Source organism: Leptonotus elevatus, chromosome 2 (genome assembly GCF_054856555.1).
Source record: "Leptonotus elevatus isolate MCC_2025b chromosome 2, RoL_Lele_1.0, whole genome shotgun sequence".
Taxonomy (NCBI): domain Eukaryota; kingdom Metazoa; phylum Chordata; class Actinopteri; order Syngnathiformes; family Syngnathidae; genus Leptonotus; species Leptonotus elevatus.
In genome coordinates, this window is record NC_141240.1 from 15390732 (window position 1) to 15414058 (window position 23327).

The window sequence follows — 23327 nt, forward strand, 5'->3', positions numbered from 1 at the left end:
TTAACCTGTATGCATGTTTTTGAAATGTGAGCAAAACTGCCTGTTGAAAACCACCAGAACAACCCAAATATAATATGCAAACTTTGATGGTCATCCACTGATTCGTCTTATTTTAGTGATTGTGTCCCTTTTGAGCTTCATTCCTTTTATTGTGGTGATTTCCTGTTGAATATTCCTGCTTGTCATTTGTGTTCTTGTTTCTTTCTGGGCGGGGTCACTTGCAGCTGGTCAGCAATAAACTCAGTTTAATGCTGCATTCGAGAAAGGTAAGAAGTTTGACTGATCCTACTCGGATTGTCTCGGTTTCGACTTCAAAGTTGTTCTGGTTAACAAAGTCAGTACAAATCAAGTTGTATTACATGTACTTATGTCAAATAGCTAAATTAAAGCAATAATAAATATAGATGCATAAATAAAATACCTATTCATAATCTTATAAATTATATTTATTTCTGAGTCTCTATGTGGGTCGCCATTGTCGAGTGACGTCAGATGTGTTTGAGTGTCCATCCTATGGCCTCACAATAGTTGTGTGGTGACTCACAAGGGTGAGACCATCGGCCTGACCCTGTTCCTTTAAGGGATGGTCAGTTCAAAGGAATGATGGACATGAAAGAGATGATGGACATAAAAGTGTGGACATTCAGACACAGCCGAAGAACTGAACCTACTCGCTGCCAGCCTGCTGAGCGCTTAGAACTGTAGGTTTCTCATCTTGTACATAGTTTGCCATAACACAAACTGCACATAGGAAGGCCAGAGCTCCTAAATGAACCCAAAACCTCCGAAATATCAATCAGTGCCATTGATGGCTATAGACGTCAAAAATTCATTTGAACTATTTCTATTAGTTTAACATTTTTTTCCACTTTTGTTAACAAGAGTATGAAAACTTAGAAAAAAATGTATTGTACATTTAGAACAGATACAAAAATTTGTGATTAATTGTGAGTTAACTATTGAAGTCATGCTGTTAATTTTAATCGCCTGACACCCCTAATTTTTAATAATCTTAAACATTTTTTTTTAAAGATTATTTAAAAAATGTCTAGGTTTTCATACTCTTGTTAACAAAAGTGGGGAAAAATGTAAAACTAATAGAAATAGTTCAAATGATTTTTTTACGTTTATAGGCGTCAATGGCAGTGAATGAGTTAAGCAGGTGAGCGTTTATTTATTTATTTATTTATTTATTTATCTATCTATTTAATAGAAACGACACGAAGGAAGGCCAGAGCTCTTAAATGAACCCAAAACCCCAGAAATGTTAGGCAGGTGGACATCTATTTATCTATTTATCTATTTATCTATTTATCTATTTATCTATTTATCTATTTATTTATTTATTTAACAGCACAACGGAAGGCCAGAGCTCCCAAATAAACCCAAAACCTCAGAAATATTAAGCAAGTGTGCATTTATTTATTTATTTGTTTAATAAATAAATACAAACTGCATGAAGGAAGGCCAGAACTCCTAAATGAACCCAAAACCTTAGAAATATTATTTATTTATTTATAAAGAAGCTGGGGGTTACCAGGCCCTGACTTGTGTCCAAGTCAAGCATTGTGACACACAACCCCTCTTCTCAATCAGAGTCACCGTCAAGCCTTTTCAACAGCTTCTTCTCACGACTGTAATTCAAGATAAGATAAGACAAGACCTTTATTTATCCCACAGAGGAGAAATTCACAACGTTACCAGCAGCAAAACAACCCGTTTGTATGATATACAGATATTTTTCAATGTTTTCCAATAAAACAAGATTGGAACACTGAAGTTGTATGCTGCTTGTTATGAAAAAATCGGGATAGGCAAAAAAGGGATCGGCAGGTCAGACTTTTTAAAACATCGGGGATCGGTCGGGAAAATTGTGATCGGTGCACCCCTACTAAATGTACTCACAAATTAGCTTACTCTTAAATCTGACCTTATTTAGTTGAAAACAAACCGATTATTCTGTTCAATGATTGACAATAGGTGGCTCCACAAGTGGAAGAACATTTAGCTGATTTTGATCCAGCCATCCAAATCTAAATTATTTTCAGTAAATGAATAGTACTTTTTGGTACATGAGTGAAATAGGATAATTTTCTGCGGCACACCTGATAAACTCTCACGGGCCACGGCACACAGTGATGCTGTGCTGGTACAGTAGTTGGGGAATCACTTGTCTGGAAACAGTGGTTTTCCTTGGAGTTCCATGTTGTGGTGAATATTGGTATTAACAGTGAGTCAATTAATTCAAACTTGTTTGTATAACTGAGATAATTGTTTCCTTTTCCAATCGTTGTATTATTCAAGAGGTGGTGCACATTCAAACAATCATGTAAAGACAGAAGCTTAAAACCTACAAGTCCCTTCTAATGACGCTCATGATGTAAAGAATAGGCTATTTGTCCATTCTGTTCTGAGGCAGTTTCTTGCAATAGAATTCCTCATGACCATGTTTGTGTAAGCATCTGCATGTATATGTATTGTGTGTGACTGCCTTTGTGTGTGTGTGTGTGTGTGTGTGTGTGTGTGTGTGTGCGTGTCTTTGCATGTTTCTGAATGGAGACCATTTATTCCTCTGTTGTCAATGTTATTTGCCTCCTAATGTTCTGTTCATCCCATTCTCTGTTCTCTTTTCACTTCTTCTCATCACACCATAATGGTTGTTATATAACAGTTGTTGAAAGGAAACCGCTGATTGTATTTCCTTGGCTGCCTACAACAACAGATTGAACTACAAAACCACTCATATAACACAAGATACAATGCATTGTATTTATTCAGACATACAACTAAGCAGTAAGCACCAATAATTAATAGAAAGTCTGATGTAAATAGTCCATGAATAACATCAAATGTGATCAGTTGACATGTTAAACCTATTAACATGACTATGTTATCTGTAATATGATCATTGTAGGTTACCAATAGCAACTCAAATTTTTAACAATATCTCAGTGAAGCTTTGTTTTCAAGCAGGAGCTTATGGATATAATGAAGTTTTAAACAAACAAACTAACAAACAAACTAACAAACAAACTAACTAACTAACTAACAATTCATCCATGGTCTTAAACGTGTGTGAGTAGTCTTCCCAAATAGAAAGTGGACATTTTAAACCACAGCTAATGAAAACACCACAAAATCTTTCTTTCGTTCTTTCTTTTCTTTCTTTCTTTCTTTGCAACAAATCCACCTCGCACGCACAAATACAAAACGAAAGTGAAGATCCCATCTCTTTGGGTCATAGCCATTTTTTTTGTTATACAGTACATGTGCTTACCCAGTCACTGACTGGAGGATTTATATTTGATTATAAAGTTTTTTTTTTAAAAAACAACGTTTTTCATAAAAGGCCTCTGCACAATCCTATCAAATGCAACACATCCGGAATTGCTTACATGCAGTCTTGTATAAGTTCCCTAATAGCAATACTTGATTAAAAGTCCAAATACGTAGATTAACATAAAACAGCTTTGGTGGAAGTTAACATTAGTTGAGTAAAGGTCTTAAACTATCTGATGTTTGCTGCATTTATGTAAATATAAAAAATCTTTTTCTGATATTACATCACTCTAGTATTGAAAGTATTCTGAAAATTGAATGGTTCATGTTTTGATTTTTTTATTTAAGTAAAATGAAAGTTGAAAGAAAGAAATGTAAACAACAACTAGCACATTTTGACTTAGTGGTGAAAACTATTATTTTTATAATACATAAGGAATATTCATTATCATCTTCAGAATGTCTTGGAGTTTGTCAGTACACTCTGACCTGCATACTGTACAGTACACTGTATTACACCCAGCATGTCGGTCCCCACCCCCTTCATTATGTCTCTCCACCGACATATATTGTCATTGGACAATGTACTCCCACCCCCACACTTGATTGGCTGTCAATTATGTCAGTCATTCTTCCATTCCCGTCCCCGCGGCTAGCCACTTCCGCTTCTGTGTCAAACCCAAAGCTCCAGTGCAAGTTCCTTTTCTGGACTAGTCAAACCGTTTACACTGCCCACGCTATCCAGGTAATACATGTTTTCATGACGTCTCTTTTTCATGATTTTATTTTACTAACGGGTGTAATGGCGGAACATTTCAATGGCTATTTTGTCACATGTAGGAGTTCTGTGCTAGGTAGCCCTCATCCCTCTTAGCCGAAACACTAAAATGAAGGCTAGCTGTCAATATGCTCCTTGGTGACCTGTCAGTATCGGATCGGATATTTGGGTGTCCAATATCGCTATGACGAAGAATAAATCCTAAGTATTTCGCCGGGATTAAATTTAACGTAGACCACTGAAATTTGTTCGGGGTGGTAATGTGTTAGCCAGATCAATTGTTGTACAGTACGTGCTAATGATAGCAGCCACCTCAGCATTTGGGACAGTTTTTTTTTTTTTAGGCAACACTGAATGAGGGTAGTTGGCCGCTAAAACGAACGATGGTACACACATCGGCAGCTGTGAATAAGATCCCAACTTCAGTAAATTTCCGCCTCGATCGACGTAAAATGTGAGATAAGACCTTGGAGCTCAGCCAAGTTGGAAATGGGACAGAATGTACTGTTGATTTATGATGATTTTCGTGAATCGCGTAGATCCGCGTGGGAACATCTGTTGTTGTTATCTTAAACTCCGTGCTGGTTACCTCCCATGGAATTTAACTACTTCAACAATGCTCCCATGCCTGCTCAACGACTGACAAAATCTACACCTGACCCTTTCAGCAAACACTGTTTCCCCTAATTTGTTAATTGTGGGTAATTGACACTAAGGTTCATCACGTTTGTATATATATATATATATATTTTTTTTTTTTTTTTTACGGTACCTATAAACGCGTTCATGCTGTTGCAACCAGTTTGAGTGTTTAGTACTTTGAAAAGGGAGGCAAGCACTGTTTTCTTTTCTTTTAATGAACTACGCGTTTACTTGTTATCAATTCAATAAGTACATTGTAGTGTTCTTGTCCATTTGTTTGTTAGTTTTAGCAGACTACTTCCAGGTTCACAAGAGTGGTGAACAGATATGATTCCGGTGGGGTGGACAGCGCCATTAATGCACAGCGACTCCAATATTAAAATCAATTCCTGTATCTGCTTTAGGGCTGCAGCTATCGAACATTTGGATGTTTGGATATTCTAAAAATTCCATTGAATAATTGAGTATTCAGATAAAATAAAAACATATACAGTATGTATTTTCCTTAGGTAAAGAATATCAATGAATATACGAGAAGATATCATAACACATTTCACTTAATGATGAATGTTTTTCATTTTTAGGTAATAAATTATTTTTGGCAGACTGTATACTGTCTTGGAACACTGGTTAGTGCTTGAGTGCTTGAGCATTTATTCTCCAATTGTTGTTGACGTGTGGTTAAAATTCTGCCACAGGAAAGACATTTTGCAAACACGTCCTCAAGGCCACACATTTCAACAGATTTGAGAGGAATGTTACAGAGGTGACCAAACGAATGGACATTTGTGCGACAACTCTGTCAAATGTTTTGATTTATAATCTATATAGTCGTGTGATTGAAGTCTTGCTTGAGTCCTGCACTGGTCACTTTACATTGATAATGTCTTCTGCTGAGAATATCCTGTGCAATAAGACCATTTCAACGTCAACTTCGCCAAACTCTCTTTTTAATCTGGTATTAAAACTGGCCAGGTGTCATTAGTTATACGTTATACAGGGCAGGGGGGGATCAATTGTAGGATGATCAGTTGAATTTGGTTGGATCTGAAAGGGATTTTTTCCCCCACCGAAATTCAACTTACTGCATTTAGCAGCTTTATTGTGCATTGTTCTAAACACACACACGCACACAAAAATGCAATTTATTGGCCAGATTATTTTGCTGATCTCAAGATACCATTCACAGACTCCAGTTAGTCCTGGGACCCCAGTTTGAGAGCCTCTGTAGATCAAGGCACACACAGTTTAGAGTTCAGTTTGATTTGATGCACTTACATATGTAAGTAAAGAACCGATTTTCTGATTCAAATCAGTTTTTATAACACATCTATTAATTTAGTTTTCTGGGAATAGCTAAATGATCTAACAGGCAACTTTGTGAACAATCAGTTCATCTTGTTTGTCCCAAATTTGCTGTGTTAACCACTTTGGTATAAGGGAGTTCTTGAACTTGATAAACATCTAAGCAACAGAGAAACAGTACACTAGTAGCAGTTTCGTGTGAAATGAGTCCCCGACTAATTCAAGTACCTTGGACCCGAAAAAAAAAATGTTTGAGGCATTTTTTCCTGTCTCGGACAATGGGTACCCAAGTGTACACAGTCAAGAAGACAAAGTCAATCAAATAGCAGCAATGATTGTACACATGCTATGCATGAAAGTAACACACACCCTGAGTGCAGTAAGGCCAACTTCAAAATTAGTCTTACCTTACCTCAATATATGAACAACAATGCCTTGGTGTACACCTTTATTTTGAAATTGTTCCCTGCAGCATAACGGCTGACTTGGCTCGTCTTTGAGACTGTAGTTGAGGGGTTTCTATTGCCGTCACAAACTGTTGCCACCAACATCAACAGCTCAAGTTCAATCGCTATTTAATGATGCTATAATTAAGCAACTTAATTATGCTATATTATCTAAACCCCTGGACTACTTTGAAGCTTTTTGTCACACTCTGTAAAAACACAGTCTAGAAATAAGTAGTCATCAGAATAGACTAGCTGTGGGATTCAATTTCCTGGAATAGTGTTTAAAAAAACTGCTTTTTTTTCATAGTTCAATGCAAGTTGGAAGCCACGGTTCCTTCCAAAAAGATGGGATGTGCTTGGAATAAATAAGACACAGTTTTGGTTGAAGCTTGCTTAACAGTCAAACTCTATCGTGTGAGGTAAACTCTCTAAATCAGGGGTGTCCAAGGCTGCGTTCACACTGCAGCTCAATTCCGATTTTTTTTTCACAAGTATCTGATTTTTTTTCATGCAGTGTAAAGAGTACAATTACGATATTTTCACACCTGACCTGGGCCTCTTTTGTATGTGGATATAAATCGGATATGTATGCGTCTGCACTGTGAGCAAAGCTAAATGTCCCTTGCTTTTATTTCTATAGTTAAGTTGATACTAGGGATGCACGATAATATCAGTGGCCGATAATTATGTTTTATTTTTTATTTTTTTAAGATTATATTTTCAATTATTAGTGCCCAACTCCTCAACCCCTCTTCTATAGTAGTGTTGCATATTTGTGACGTCATCATGCGCGCGACCTCGTGTTCACAGAAGATGCATCATGGCGACATGGCAATCGCCAGGGTGGGCTCTCTTTCCCCAAGATGTTACTCTCACATTTTTTGTTTCATTTTTAAAACATGACTGTTTTGTTTTGGCAAACTCAAAATTAGTTACTTGTTGTCTTTGAAGCAGAGATATCAATAAAATTCAGCTTAATGGTGCTTAGACTTGTAGTAGGACTTATTATTTATAATTAAATTGTTTGTATTTCAAGTTAATTTTGCAACAATTATTGACTTACTTATTGGTTTTCGACATCGGCACTTTCTAAATTATTAGTTTAGTGGTATCGGTTGAAAATGGCATTCTCGCGCATCCCTAATCAAAGCAGGATGAAAAAAAATCTTTTAAAAAGAATATTCAGCTTTCAAAAAAAAAAAAGCTTATGTTTTTTTTTCTTTATAAACTCAAACATTTGGTGTACAAACTGAAGGCTACTTGAAGATGTTTGCTTTCCTGTATATCACTGGTGTAGTACTTGGTTATATAACAATTGTTTCTGAGAAAATGCTTCACAATTGACCAACTTCTAGTAGCTGATAACTGATATTCCAAGTCATTGGACTACATCTCTCAATTCTTATGCATTTATTGGTTTATCCTTCTGAGTAGCCATTTTAATGTCACCCAAAAAGTTCTATAATAGAATAATGTTGGGTATTGGACTGACCTCTCCATAAAAATAATCTTGTTGCTGTATATTCTGGTGTGTTTGACTTGTTGAAACAAGGGCATAACCTCTTCGGCACAAGGCTGCATGACCTCCGCAAAGGATAAAAAGCCCCAAATACCAATGTAGGATAAACATTTTCCACCGTCTGTCATAGTGAGTGTACTGTAGCTTAGTTACATTCTGTGTTTCAAGATGTGATCTAGTACAACAGTTGCACAACAGACAATCTTGCGTTGATCAGTCTGCACAATTTTGCGGCGTTTGGCCAGCCAATGTGTTCTCTGTAGAATTGCAACCTCTTCAGCACTTGGGGACTTTGTGGGGTCTTGATGCTGATGGCTTCACATACTGCAGGTCTCTTAAGAAATGCAGAGGAGTGTGGAATGCTGTTGCATCGTCCCGTATCAGGTCACAATTGCCAGAAGTTAGTCTCCTCAATGCAATACAGATGTGAAGCAATTCTCACTAATAGTGGTTACTCAATACACATTAAAACAAAACAAACAAACATCCTAAAACATCCTAAATCGAGAGTGTGTGTTAAACACGCAAAATTCTGAAAATTTGTCTTGTATAGACATTTACCGGTACATAGGGGTTGTGAAAAATTTGTATTTTCATTCCTATAAAATATATCATGTCTAATGTTACATATTCATCAAAAGTGGATTAGTTGTCTGTAAATAAAAACAAACATGTCTTACCCGATGTTTTGTATAAAAGTAGGTTCCGCAGATGCCAAGAAGTATTTTTCAAAGCAAGTTTTTTTTTCACCACATCACCATTTCACAACGCTCTCACTTCTGACACGCTTGGTAAAGGTCGGCTCATGTCCTGGACATTCTGCTGTTCTTCGGTTTTGTGAGAGCATGTGTAGCCAGTCACTGCATGAAGTGTCGACAGCTCCAACGAAGGGCCGAGTGTTAAAGGCAAAAATGTATGCAAAAAAAAGAAACGTGTCTGAACACAAGAAATCCCAACATATAAAATATTATGCTGATAATACTGACAAATCCAGCAAATTGGTGAGCATGTAATACATGAGTACAAAGGAAAATTTGTACAAGAAGGAAATGAGTAGGTGCGGCCCACAGGGTCAGAAGAATGTTGGATGATGATGGTAAAATAATGCTGATTATTTTAATGACTGTTCATACTCATGAGATCACGGGTACTACCCTCTCTACATCATTGGAAGCAGGTCCATCAATATAGTCTGAATTTGAACTAATTTATTGGTCCTCTGCCTCCTGCTTGTTCAGATTTATCAGTGGAAATAGTGTTTAGGTTTTCCATTGAGTGTTGTTTTTTAAATGGCATAGTGAAAAATCCTGAGATATTTTAGTATTGCATAAAGCAAGGCTCAAAAGGCTCTTTTTTTTTTTTCTATGCGGAGCAGTTTTGCTAATCAATTACTTTGTCTAAAAATGTCAAATTCAGATGTTTGGTTTGTTTAATTCATTTTTTTCTTTCGGACACATCATATCATTTGCAACATTAACATCTGAAAGAAGGGCTGACGGGGGTAGAAGCCATGGCTTATTAGTAACCCGTCCCCATCGATTCTTATTATACTCATCAGTCATATACATTGATTATGAAGGTTATTGATTCATATCGTTATCAATCCCAGACTTAAGTCTGCACATTCCTCGCTCAGTTCATCTTGAGTAATGTCCGTGTATAAGTTGCAGCTAGTACCAATCATTTGGAATTGGTAAATCAGTTCCCGGACGCCACCAACAGGCCCACCCAACCAGGCAAGTAGCCAAGGCGAGAGCATGCTCCTTCACCAGTAGCGTCTTCGCTGACCTTGGATCAGATTTCACACGTTGTGGCTTTCAGAAGAGTAGATCGGCTTGCATTCTGCCCATTGCGTCCACAGCAATGTTCACTCCATTCTGGTCAGCTCAGCCACCACTGTTGCCAGCATCCGATGATGCTTAGATCTTGATACTCCTGAGTGCTCACCGCACAAGGCCAGCCACCAGCTGGGTAGGCTCCATCCCGGAACCATGTTTACCAACCCATTGCAAATATTTACAGCAGATACATTACAACCTCATCACGACAGCATTGTTACATCAAATGTCCAAACAGAAATAGAGCCAGACAATGTTTACATTCTTACAGGAACAGAAATACATGTTATCAATGCAGGTGTATAAACAAGAATTAACCTTTGCAGTGTCAGTAATCATATGCTATATTTACATTATTAAAATCATAACAGCTCCAGTTTTGGGTTAACTAGTAATATGTTACAATAATTTCATTTGGGTAAGACATAATCCACAATTTAATGATGTGAGTTACTTATTGCAGTTATTGTGTCTCAAACTCCGCCAATTCTTCCACTCTTTTCACGATCCATATTTTTATGAAGATCCGACAGTCTTTTGTTCATGTGTTCTCGATAAATCCATTCTTTCTCAATTGTCGCACCCTTCTGGCAATGTCAGCATTTCGTTTTGTGAGATTTTCATTGACGTAGACATGTTTACCTTTAAGCTTGTAGGAATCTCTCAAAAGAGCAATTTTTTTTCTTCCTGTCAACAAACCTGAACAGAACTGCCGGTGGTTGTGTCCCCCCAGTTGGAAGCGAAAAGCACATCTATATGTGCACTGGATCCACAATTAATAAGTTGATTTGTTACTTGCTGTTCCACAGTCTCGTTCGCTAAAGTTTGGTCAGAATCAATTGCACTTGTGCCGGCCGCAGCTCTTGCTGGAGGGCCGCGGTGCGGTTTGATCTGAATACCTGTAACTATCACATCTTTGATTCGAAGATTCTGTTCCAAATCATCCACTTTTTGTTCCAAGGCGACAATGCGTCGATCTTTTTCTTGTCTCTTTCTTCAACTTCCTGCAGTAGTGGATAGATGCTCTTTTTCATTTCAAGTATTTCGGTGACCATTTATTTGAGTTTTGCAAGAGAAGATTTTATCTCCTCAGTCTCGTCAGTTTTTTTCCCCACCAGGCATAATGCAACAATGTAGTTAAAAATCCCAATGTCAACAACATAGAAGTCACGAGCAAGTGCAGGAGCGAGTACAGATGCGTCCTTCCTCAACAGATGCGTCCTTGATAATTTTATTTTGAACTATTATTTCTGAATGGGTTGTATGCTCTTATAGAAAAGCTGACTTGATATTAAAAAAAAATTTTTTTTTTAAAAGGGTAAGGAGACTACTTTAATGTAATTTTGAGAACGTTTATTGTGCAGACTTCTGTGAAAAGTGTATGCTATATCGGTTATCCGGTAACCACTTCTGAGCATGTGCATCACAGACAGACGGACAGACAGAACAGCGGGAGACAAGGCAGTTTTGAGAGAAAGATCAAAACTGTTAAAAATAATGATGACATGGACTATCAACTTAGCAGTCGACGGATTTAGTTGTCGACATAGTTGTGAATGACTACTTGACCAATCTTGGTGTAGCCCCAGTTCTAATCACTTTCCTTTCATAACAATCTGCCCTGAAAGTTTCAGGTTAAGCAGTATTTAATTTTCCACTCCAGGAAGTGTTTTACAAGACAATCATTCACACTGTTTATTGATTTCATTAGGGAAAGGAACAACCCGCCCTAGCTTTCTTGGACATGGTCATTTTGGTTAGAAATCAACTGCCAAGAAGTGGGGCTTTTTTTTTTGTCCTTATGATTATTTCTTGTGCCCACTGCCCATCTTTTGTCCATTACAGCAGCATTTATGTCATTATGTAATCACCGTAGCTTGTGGTTATAATAGAAGAAGTAAGAAGTATTTCTCTGGGTGTTTCATTGGACAACATTTTTGAATTAAGAATTCTCATCAAAAGTGATAAGAAAACATTATGTTATATTAAAATGCATCCGATTCTTGAGCGTCAGTCTACAAGTGCCTGAATTATGTTTTTAATCCCCCCATCTTTGTGACAAATGATGAGTCAGAGTATCAGTCAACATTCCTTGTGTTTTTGTGGCCTGTGTCACAATAAAAATGCCATTGCACATTTTTTTGCTGCAAGGTGAGTTCAACAATAATATAACATCAGCAACATTAGACATACATTAGACAATGTATACAGTAGCAACCTAAAATTAATTAATTCTAATGCAAAACCCTAAGAAAATGAGGTGCTTTCAGTCTAGTAATTCGCTTTCTCTGGTCCAAAACAATTGAAGGTTTGTAAACAGGACTGCACCTTTTTAACAACTACATACATCAACAAATAGTGCACATGTGAACGGTATCCATCCCTATTGATTAACTACTTCTTTTGTCCCTACATATTTCTAATTTGCATTAGCAAAAAGAGAATCAATGTGTACAGCAACATCCCATCATCTGACATCCAGCTTTGTCTATTTGTCAAACAGCAGACAAACAGCATTTGCTGGCGTCGTTCTTCTTCCTCCATAACCATCCATCCTAAGCATTTTGTGGACACCAAGCACAAATACTGTGCTGTTGCTGTGGTGACGATCCAGAGGGAACCTTGACTGACAGGACTCTCCGAGGTTGTCATCAGAGGGAACATGTGTTAGAGGTTGAACAGTCAACAGTCAGATTTGTCAGCGTTGACTTCAGAAGATGAGCAATGACGATGAGTTCTATGATGCCGTTACAGGTTAGTGCTTTGCGTTTGTTTTTGCTCTCATATTACATTTACACAGATGTTTAAAAATGCAAATGGTTGATTACTTGTCATAACAAAAGTGCTGCTTCACAGGCCTGGATTCGGACGAGTCATATGAAGGGGTGTCAGAGTCCAGTTACAAAGATGCACTGGTGTATGATAGCAGCAGAAACAATGGATCAAAGCCACAGGAGAACGGTGTCAAGAAACACAGGTACTGCTGCATTCCTTCAATACCTTTCAGACACGCTAGTGTATTTAGCTATACTTTTGGCTGATTGAACTCAACCAGACATGATTTACACTCTGAAACAAGCTTAACGGTTGGTTTTGGGCATGGTTAGAATTGTCAAATATAGTTACTATAAATTAAGAAGTCAAGATAAGAACATTTTTCAAGTAGTTTTCCATTCACTTTCAGTGGATATTGAAGATTTTGAGATTGCTTGTGGCTCACCATTGCTAATAATGCATCGGATTTATATAGCGCTTTTCTAGACACTCAAAGACGCTTTACAGAGGAATGGATACATGTTCAAGCACTTACACATTCACACTGTGGTAAATGTAAGCTATTTAAGTAGCCACAGCTGCCCTGGGGCAGGCTGACAGAAGCGTGGCTTCCAGTGTGTGCCTACGGCCCCTCCGACCACCACCAAACATTTGCACCTTCCATACACCAGGGTGATTAGCACTGGAGGCAATGTGTGTGAAGTGCCTTGCCCAAGGACATGACACATGACTTGGGTAGAGCGGGGAACGAACAGCCGACCTTCTGGTTACTGAACGACTGTCTCTACACCCTGAGCCACGGCCGCCACGTAGTACTGTACTTGCACTTGACTTGGAACCAGTCCAGGATGTCTCCTTTTGTCTACAATCAGTAGGTTATGCCTTAACCTAGTCAGTCCCAGACATGACCCTGAATAGGCTTGGCGGTACAGAAAATAGGTGCATGGATGGAGATGCTTGCAGGTTCATACTTTGTGTTCTAGTCTGTCTCAGTCCAGATAACAAGATACAGTAGTAGGTGAATGTTGTGGCATAGTTTCTTTTTATTTGCCACCTCATGGACAAATAATGTTGCTTTTTCTGATAGCAGACCAGTTGGACAACATGTTCTGCTTATCTACAAACTTTGTACCGATGCTTTCTTCACACCTGAGTGTGCTCGATCAGATACATTTGTACAAACACGCAATGCAGTAATCCAACGCACATTTTTGAACCGAATTGTTGTGCTCTTTCTATTAATGATAGGCGAGTACCGATACAGGTATCGCTACCAGCCTTAATTCAAGATATCAAGTACTTGTCTATTTATTCTGTTTTCTCACCACTTACATATGGTTATTTCATTATTATTATTTTTTTCACTCTAGGACGTCATTACCGGCACCCATGTTTTCCAGAAATACTCTTAGTGTCTGGAGCATCCTTAAGAAATGCATCGGAATGGTAAGGATGTGAATTCATCCCATCTTATTCTTTTACTCTTTCTACTGTATATGCTCATTGTTCCCAGACTCTTTTTTTCTGCTTCCCTGCTTTGTTTATATATAAAAGTTGTGCGCACCTTCCCGGGCTCCCTGACCCCCAGACTGGACGAGAAACTTTTTCCAGCCCACTCCCAAAACTCGCACCACTAAACCACATACGCACATTATGAACCCTCACCAATTGGCTACTTGCACCTATCCGCGTATCTTTATGCTCTTCCTATAATATCCTAAGACAGTGGTGCCCAAGTCCGGTCCTCAAGAGCCCCTGTTCAGCCTGCTTTCCATGTTTCCCTCCTGTAGCGCAGCTGAATCTAATAATCAGCAATCTTTGCAGAAGTCTGATGACGATCTATATTAAAAAATGTTTTTTACTTATTTGTGTGCTGTTTGTTTTAAAATACAGCATCTTTTTTTTTTTTTTCAGTTATTTATTGTTAAAAATACATTTTTTGAAAGAATGCTGATGTGATTTTTTTTTTGTATGTCTATAAGAATAACCGTAAAACTGTTTTTTTTCTCAGACTATAACTGTACACCAAAATCTGAAACTGTTGCACCATGATTGTGCAAGCAATTTCTTTCTGTTTCACAATGCAGCACTGTCTGTTGAAGCAATAAACCGAGTGGTCTACAAACTTCATGTCTTCTATTTTGTCAGGAACTCTCCAAGATCACAATGCCTGTCGTCTTCAACGAGCCCCTCAGCTTCCTGCAGAGAATCACAGAATACATGGAACACACTTACCTCATCAACAGAGCCTGCTCGCTTTCTGGCTCCATAGAGCGCATGCAGGTCAGACACTGAGACTCCTCTTGAGTATTGAATTGACTGTGTGAACAATAGCAGAAATTGCTGCCTTTAGCAGGGCTATTTACCTTGAAATAAGGCCTGATACAGATACAGTATCTCGTATTGGTACTCGCCAATCCCTAGCTAAAAGACTTACTTGTGTACTGTACATCATACCTCTCGCTTGAGATTCATCTTTGATGCTTAAATCGAGACTAAAGTCCAACAATGAAGCTATTGATAATGAGCAGTGAAAAATATACAACAACAACAATAAATGTTAGCTATCAGCTAGACAAGGGCCATTTGGACCATCTCCCACAGGGGGAAAAGCACTGAGAGCCACAAAACCATATTGTCATCTAAGGAATGAGGATGCCACTGCATAGTGTGTCCATAAAGTCTGGTTACATAGTAAAACAAAACAAAAAATTCACACACAATTGAATACATTTGTTTTGTTGCTGCTGTAGAGAACACAAAGTTTTACTTCTGCAGTAACAAAAACATGTTGAAAAAAATATGCTTGGTTGAAGGCAAGCTTACTTTAAAAATAAAATAGTGAATGTCTATTTGAGTCTGCCTCATATTCACCTCCAGTAAACCAAAAATTCTAACCAAAAATGCCACCTCTTACCTCTGTATTCCATAATCATTTTATGTGCGGAGTTTGCAGTCAACTGTCAACTTGAATTGAACAAAACTATTTATCTTAACACTATAAAATGTACATTTGCAAAATAATAGGCAATTAAAATATTAGTTTTACTTGATGATGTATGTGATTTTTGCATATGAGCCTCAGCGTATTACGGAGGTGTCACATCAGGGCTGTAAACGCCACCTTCATTTTCACATACGATTGTAAGCTGTCGTGAGTGAGGAGGGAGTGATGTTTGTTTTTAACATATTCATGTAGCATGTAGCATGTAGCATTCAATGTTTTGTTTTCTTCAGAGACTCTTCTCTTGGACTTATCCATGGTTGACGTGCTGGCCAGGTGTCTCACATCAGTGGTTGTGATGCATACATTGTACTTTATTTAATCTTACAATAGCACCATAATCTTAAAATTCAGGATAGCATTTGACAATCAAACAAATTTTAATTTAGAATAAATACTCATCTGCTTTCCAAAGTCCTGAAGAGCTACAGCAGAAGGATGGAAAAAGCCACGGTTGCTTACCGCTGAGCTCGACTAAATACCCAAACTTGAGAGAGAAGTCACTTTTAAAAAGCATTTACGCGAGTGACGTGAACCTGAAAAAGAAAACACACTTATGTTGTCTGTAATTGTTTCTTCAGGCCGTCGCTGCGTTTGCTGTGTCAGCGGTTGCGTCTCAGTGGGAGCGAACTGGAAAACCCTTCAACCCTCTTCTTGGGGAGACTTTTGAACTCACCAGGTACCCACATGTCTTTTTCACATTACAGTATGTATTTACTAGGGGTGTCAGGCGATTACAATTTTTAATCACATGATTTTTATAGTTAACTCACGATTAATCGCAAATTATGTATCTGTTCTAAATGTACAATACATTTTCCCCCTAAGTTTTCATACTCTTGTTGACATAAAAGTGGGGAAAACATGTTAAACTAATAGAAATATGGCTGCATCTTTTAGTCATTGATACAGTCATTACAAAATAATTTCTTAAATTGAATTAACATAAAAAAGATGTACTGTAAAAAACGAGTGTGATATTGATTTGTATTTTTGTTTTTTTTGCCACTAGATGGCATAATTGCATTTGTAAGACATTTGTGACAGCTTAGTGCATTTTTCTTTTCATATTAAGAGCTATCTAATCTCTTGAACATGAAGTACAGTAATTTCTGGATGACAAGCCGCTACTTTTTTCACTTGCATTCGAACCTGCGACAAATACAAAGGTGTGGCTTATCCATCAGATCACAAGGGGGCGCTCTATAAAGGATGCGCAAAAGCGTCAGGCAGAGCAAAACAAACCAAGTGAGCCCAAATACAGGAGGTGAGACAGAACGAGAGCAAGACAATTTGCGCCTTCATTATGGAAAAGAAAAGTAGCGGGAACCCGGGGCGGTAACATTAAAGCACCTGCGACTTACAGTCGAGTGCGGCTTATATGTGTAACAAAATTGAGTATTCCCCAAATTTAGCTAGCGCGGCTTATAGTCAGGTGCGCGTTGTATTCCAGAAATTACTGTAACTTAAAACGTAACGTAATTTTTTTAAATGATAAAATACAACTTGACCCCAGTCTCCACAAATAAATGCATTATTATTAAATGTATTACTACAAAATGTTGACGTAGACGTGTCTGCTGCGTTGCGACTGTAATTCCTCCAGTACAGGCAAGTAAGGAGCGGTCATTAATCGCACATAAAAATAAATAGTGGCGTTTAAGGAGCTTTAAATAAACTCCAAAATAATGCACACATTTTGACACCCCTAGTATTTACCCTCCATGCTCTTCTGTGTCTATGCAGAGAGGAGCAGGGTTTTCGGCTGATAGCAGAGCAGGTATCCCATCATCCCCCGATGAGTGCCTTCCATGCTGAGAGCCTGACGGGAGACTTTGTATTCCATGGCTCAATTTACCCCAAACTCAAATTCTGGGGGAAGAGTGTTGAGGCAGAACCCAAAGGGACCATCACTCTTGAGCTTCTAAAGTAGGTCAAAGAAATGCGGGGGTTACTTTTGCCATTTCATGTAAAAGTGTGTCCCTCCTGCATCTTCTGTTCATGTCTTCTCTTCTATCCAAGGCACAATGAGTCATACACATGGAGTAACCCTCACTGCTGTGTGCACAACATCATCCTGGGCAAACTATGGATAGAGCAGTATGGCTCAGTAGAAATAGTCAACCACAGGTACGATACACTCGAGTCTCCATATTTTTAATGCACTTTGTTATTGCGATAAGCGTACAGTTGTAGACTGAAATAAAGTAGCAAGAGATAAAAGAAAGGGCACATAATGTATCACTTCTTAAAGTGATTTAAAAAAATAATAAAATGCCCTGCTCATAGGCAATGACACACCGAACCAATCATTTTCGTTCACTTTGTGTACGTTTACGTCCGGGATACCGATGATACACGTAGCGAGATCCAGCAAATGGAAAATAGAGCTTCTGGCAGATATTGAAATCATTGTACAATCAACAAAATGACTCCTCCTATGGAAGGTTATTAATGGAAAAAGCTGACACCACGCTGACCGAGCTGACATGAATGGAAAAGCTGACCTTTTCTGGTACGAGTACCCGGTCAGCTGGAGTTCTAAGCATGGCAAGATGTTACCAAAGGCTCTTACTCATTAAGTCACTAAATTCTTATAATATTTGACGTATTACTAATATATTCTCAAGTGAACAAGTTATTTGGTACTCCACAGTTTCTACTTTGCTGTATCGGTCCCTATATTTGCTGGCCTCTCTTGAATAAAATGTCTCCTCACCAAGAAGTAAATACGAGAGACCCTCGTTTTATTTTTTTTGTCTCCGTTGGCATGTCTTGTTCCTATTGATGTGTTCAATGCAGCGTGATTTTGGCTGTTAAACCACAGTACGATACTGAAATGGAAAACTGTGCTAACAACCCTTCCAAAATGCTTCTCAAACAATCTCAATCGATTCAAGTGCTCCTAATCAAACAATAGTAATAGTTGGACAGATTTTAAGGGTCTTGTGTCAATGTTTGTGTTATCGCAATCAAATTCATATTCACAATCGGCTTGTTTTGAAGAGCAGGGTCACGATCAGCTTTTGTTTACACTTCATTGGTATACTGTTTTTGTTGTTGTTGTGTGTGTGTGTGAAAGGACGATGTGTAACATTTAGGTCACATACAGTTCACCATAGTTTATGAAGAGGTGCTAAGTGCTTACACTCTTGTCTACACAGCACTGGAGACAAGTGTGTGTTGAATTTCAAGCCTTGTGGGATGTTTGGCAAAGAGTTGCACAAAGTGGAGGGATACATCCAGGATAAAAGGTTAGCCTTCAACGCTGTGTTACTTTGTCACCCATGATATGATTTCTGATATATTGTGTCAAGTTTTCCAAGAAATTTTCCTCTGCAATCCGATCCTCCTCTCATGTTTGTCAATGTGCAGTAAAAAGAAGCTTTGTGTCATCTATGGGAAGTGGACAGAGTGCATGTGGAGTACTGATCCTCAGTCCTACGAGGCTCACAAGAAGGCTGAGAAGAAAGGAGACAACAAGAAGCACAAACATGTAAATTGATTAGTCAAGTCTGAATCTTTTCCCTTGTGTTGGTGTGAAGCTTTCCTCATGAGCACCTTCTTGGTAGAATGTGTTATGTGCCGATTAAGCATGTGATTTCTCACTCCATTTAATCCCCCTGCCCCCAGGAGGAGCCAGTGGGATCAGAGAACGATGATGCTGATGACATGCCAGAGGTCCAAGAGACAGTCTCGGTCATACCAGGAAGTACTCTACTCTGGAGGATAGATCCAAGACCGGTTCACTCCGCGCAGGTATAGAACACACACACACACACACACACACACACACACACACACACACACACACACACACACACACACACACACACACACACACACACACACACACACACACACACACACACACACACACACACACACACACACACACACACACACAGCAATGTGCATAAAATCAAAAAATATATGTATTTGTACTTCTCTGTTAAGATGTACAACTTCACCAACTTTGCAATGTCTCTGAATGAGCTGGAGCCAGGCTTGGATGCCATTTTGGCCCCGACGGACTGCCGCTTCAGACCTGACATTAGAGCCATGGAGAATGGCAAAATGGGTAATTGTATTGTCCACCATCAGTGCTTTGTGCACTTCTATTTTGGCATTATTTTGCAAAACAAAAACACGTGGGTTGGAAGCTGCGATTAACTGGCGACCAGTCCACGGTGATCACTGCCTCTCGCCCTAAGTCAGCTGGGATAGGCTCCAGCCCCCCTGCGACCCACATGAGCCCATCCACTATAGAAAATGGATGGCTGATATTGGGAAAACAATGAAACCCTGTCGCCATCTGCTGTTTGTCTGTGTAACTGCCTCATGTGAACGGCACAGACGCCTTCACTGTGTGACTGCTATGGTTTTGCAGAAGAAGCAAGTCAGGAGAAGGAGAGGCTAGAAGATAAACAGCGAGCAGCCAGAAAGCAGAGAGCCAAGAATGAGGATGAGTGGTCTACAAGGTTCGTCATTTGCTTTCGCGTTCACACACTCGCTCGTTTGCTCTATGGAACGCACTCTGTCTTTTTCTCTCACACACGCTAAATAGCAACGTGACATCCACCTGTGCGGAACTTTCTAACACTTCAAATACTTCTGAAATCCTCCATAACAAATAGATTAGCTAAAGAACAAATTACCACTGAAGCATGTGACTTATTCAACTGACCACACTGCTCTGCTCAACCAATAATCTTCCATTTGCGCCAGGTAAGTCCATTTTGGGGCCAGTGTTGGTGTTTGAAATGTCATGGTATGTTGATCCATTGGCGTACCGGATTTCAGACGTTTTCTTGGGTTAAAAACAAAAGAGTCGAGGAGAAATAATTAAGTTATTAGCATTTTGCTCCGATTTAAAGGTGTTTTTTGGCTAGATTTTCTATAGGCCAAAAACAAAAAGGCTATGTCCTCCAACACACACACACACACAACAAAAATTCTCTGGAACCTATTGTGCGATTTAAAAAAAAAAAATTTTATTTCTTGGTGCGTTATACGATTGAAGTGCCCATTCCAACCACACTCGGCATTTCGACAGATTGTCATTTTTGGGAAATGTTGTCACATTGCTACTCTCTCTCAATTTCACACACTCACCTACCAATTTAAGTCTTTTTCACACACCACTCACTGAATGTGAAAAAGTCACATGACAACATGACAGCGTTCCCAAATTTGAAAATGCTGACGTAGCAGCCTACCAGGAAGTAATAATGGAGATTTTGCTGCTTGTTAAACTGCACCTCAGCAAGATGTATGTTTCATTGTTGCAAAAGAAAGCCCTGACTTTGCTCATTTTTATAAGGAGGAAGAGACGAGGAGCAGGGAAAAACCTAATGGCTTGATGGGAACTTGGATAGTTTTCATGCTGTAACCTAAAATGTCTAAATTACTCTGCCAGCTCCTCTCCTGGCATTTCCAATTTGTGGCAGCTTGCCGTCAAGGCAGAAGTCCTCTTGCCACACCGCGCCACTACATGCCGCCCAGCAATGCTCCATTCCGTGTTCCCAGCCCCTCATCACCTACACGCTGATTGGGTTTGATGGTGTGTTAAATGCAGTGCAGGGCTTTATATGGTGGGCCACCTAGTGGCGACAAATGATATCCTTTACATTTTAATATACTGTGCTCGGGCCCTTAGAACGGATCCGACTGAAAATGTGTCCAAAAAAGCCTCAAGACATGACAAGACATCAAATATTGTGAATTCTGATTTGTCGCAGTTACAAAAAAAACAAAAAAAAACTGCTGTAATTTTACCCAGATGATCAACTATTAATCTATCTTTGCAAAATGTAACACATTTGACATGTCCAGGCCTGAATAGTTATTTTTTCATCGTAGTGGTGGCGCCACCTACTGGCAGAAGGAAATGCATCTTTTATTTTTATTTTTTCTCCTCGCGGGTTGAAGGGTTAAATGTGTGAAAACTCATCAAACTTTGCTTAAGTCAACTTCTCTTCTAGCGTTTCTGGCCCATGGTGAAATGCAAACTCATTTTTGTATGTTGGTGTGTGTGTTTTTTTTTTAAAAAGGTGGTTCCAAATGGGCACCAACCCGAGCACGGGCTCACAGGACTGGAACTACTCTGGTGGTTACTTCAGTAGGAACTACCAAGACCTGCCTGATATCTACTGATGAGACTGCTAGCTTTCACGTTCCACCTCTTCCACCAGCCTCGTCATAACTTGGAGGGACACAATCAAAACTTAACCCTTCATTCATCATTGCACACATCCAGCGCAGATAGGAAAGACTTACACAGAGGCCTCTGTTGAACAGTTGCCTCATCTTGACTCGCTTGCTTCTTCCCCATCAAGGATTTTACATCATCTTTAGTTGCGTGACCTGTAAATGTTTTCCATCGCTCATTGTTTTTTTTCCATATGACACCATTTGAACGGCCCATGACGGAATGTGTGTAGAATTAGTCATTAATGCAACATTCTGTAGAAAGCTTAAGCAACAGAATGATGACTATAAAGTCTTTAAAAAAAAAAAAAGAAGAAGAATAAAGTGTCCTTGCCTACCATGCTGTTAAGAAAGCACCTGAATATTTGTTAAATTCCACAATGATTCCATTCCAATGTAAAAAAAATTAATGAATTGTGACTATATTGGTATGTAAAGGCATTTGAGATCGTCATCGTAACAGGACAAGAGAAACACCTCAATCGTGTGTGAGGGTAATGTAACATGCCTTCTTAATTTTCTTTACAGTTAGATCAGTTTTGTAGCACATTGAGTTTTTAATTTTCCCTCAGCTGTCATGCTGACCGCGGTAGTGACAATGCAAAAATTCCAAACCGCTAAAGCAAGAAAATATTTGGGTTGCAGTTGTTTTTGTTTGACTGTTACAGGTTGTAAAATGAAAATGTTTGAATTCTGTTGAATGGTGGCCGAACTCCAGGTCTTTTTTCTTTTTCCTTTCTATTGTCTGCCTCAAAAAATTTTTTTTAAAGCACTTAACACATACACCCATTAGACTTATTTGTACGTGTTGTCTCTGTGTCTGCTAACATTTTTTTCTTTCTGTTAAGCCTAATCTATGTGATCTAGATAAAACACTAAAGTCAGGTGCAGCGTTGCGATGCACGAGATTTATTTGTTTGAATCGCAAAACGGTACAATGCTCTCATCCATTGAGACACATTCCAGCAAAAGGGCATACAAGGTCAAATCCTTTTGTTTTTGTTACTTCTCCCAACATGTCCTGAGTTGAATTTTAGCCTCCGCCTCCTCCATTTCTTGGACTATCTTTGTGGTTGTTTGTGTACAAGTGTTACACAGAGGTAATGACACGCAAAATAAATGACACATTATTTTGTGCAATTGATTTATTTTTATAGTATTTAAAGCATTTTCTTTGGTGAGAACATAACCACCAGATGTTTTATTTCTTTGGTTGGGGGCTGTATAGGCAAACCGTGAACAGCTTGATAGTCATGTACAGGAAAATGACTACTAATAAAATCTTTAATTTCAAATTTGGATGATGCCTTTTTTTGGGGGGGAACCAAATTTTAACATCAGGTGTTAAAAAGGGACTAATATTGAGAGTTCTTTTACAAAATGTATTAAATAAATTTTTTGAAAAATGACATTTACCCAAGCCTGAAAGTTTTACAAACATTAATGATATTCCAGTTCATTATCTCAGTCTGAATATATATATTCAACAGTTTAGAAGAAAAAAATAATGCAAATACGTGATTATATA

The 23327-nt window shown here is 38.6% G+C and overlaps 1 protein-coding gene across 2 annotated transcripts; it reads left to right on the forward strand.

Annotated features, from left to right (window-relative positions):
- Positions 1–3888: 3888 nt before the first annotated feature.
- On the forward strand, positions 3889–23094 carry LOC147178570 (oxysterol-binding protein-related protein 2-like). Of its 2 annotated transcripts, none has more exons than XM_086069254.1 (14): positions 3889–4024; positions 12317–12564; positions 12667–12787; positions 13956–14031; positions 14734–14868; positions 16171–16268; positions 17336–17518; positions 17612–17719; positions 18754–18843; positions 18965–19085; positions 19223–19348; positions 19547–19670; positions 19980–20070; positions 21643–23094. In XM_086069254.1, the coding sequence occupies exons 2-14, from the start codon at positions 12528–12530 to the stop codon at positions 21743–21745; spliced, it is 1413 nt and encodes a 470-aa protein (XP_085925380.1). In that variant the 5' UTR covers positions 3889–4024; positions 12317–12527; the 3' UTR covers positions 21746–23094. The 2 variants fall into 2 exon arrangements, with proteins under 2 accessions (XP_085925380.1, XP_085925379.1); XM_086069253.1 differs by having other exon boundaries at positions 3926–4024; positions 12314–12564.
- Positions 23095–23327: the final 233 nt, after the last annotated feature.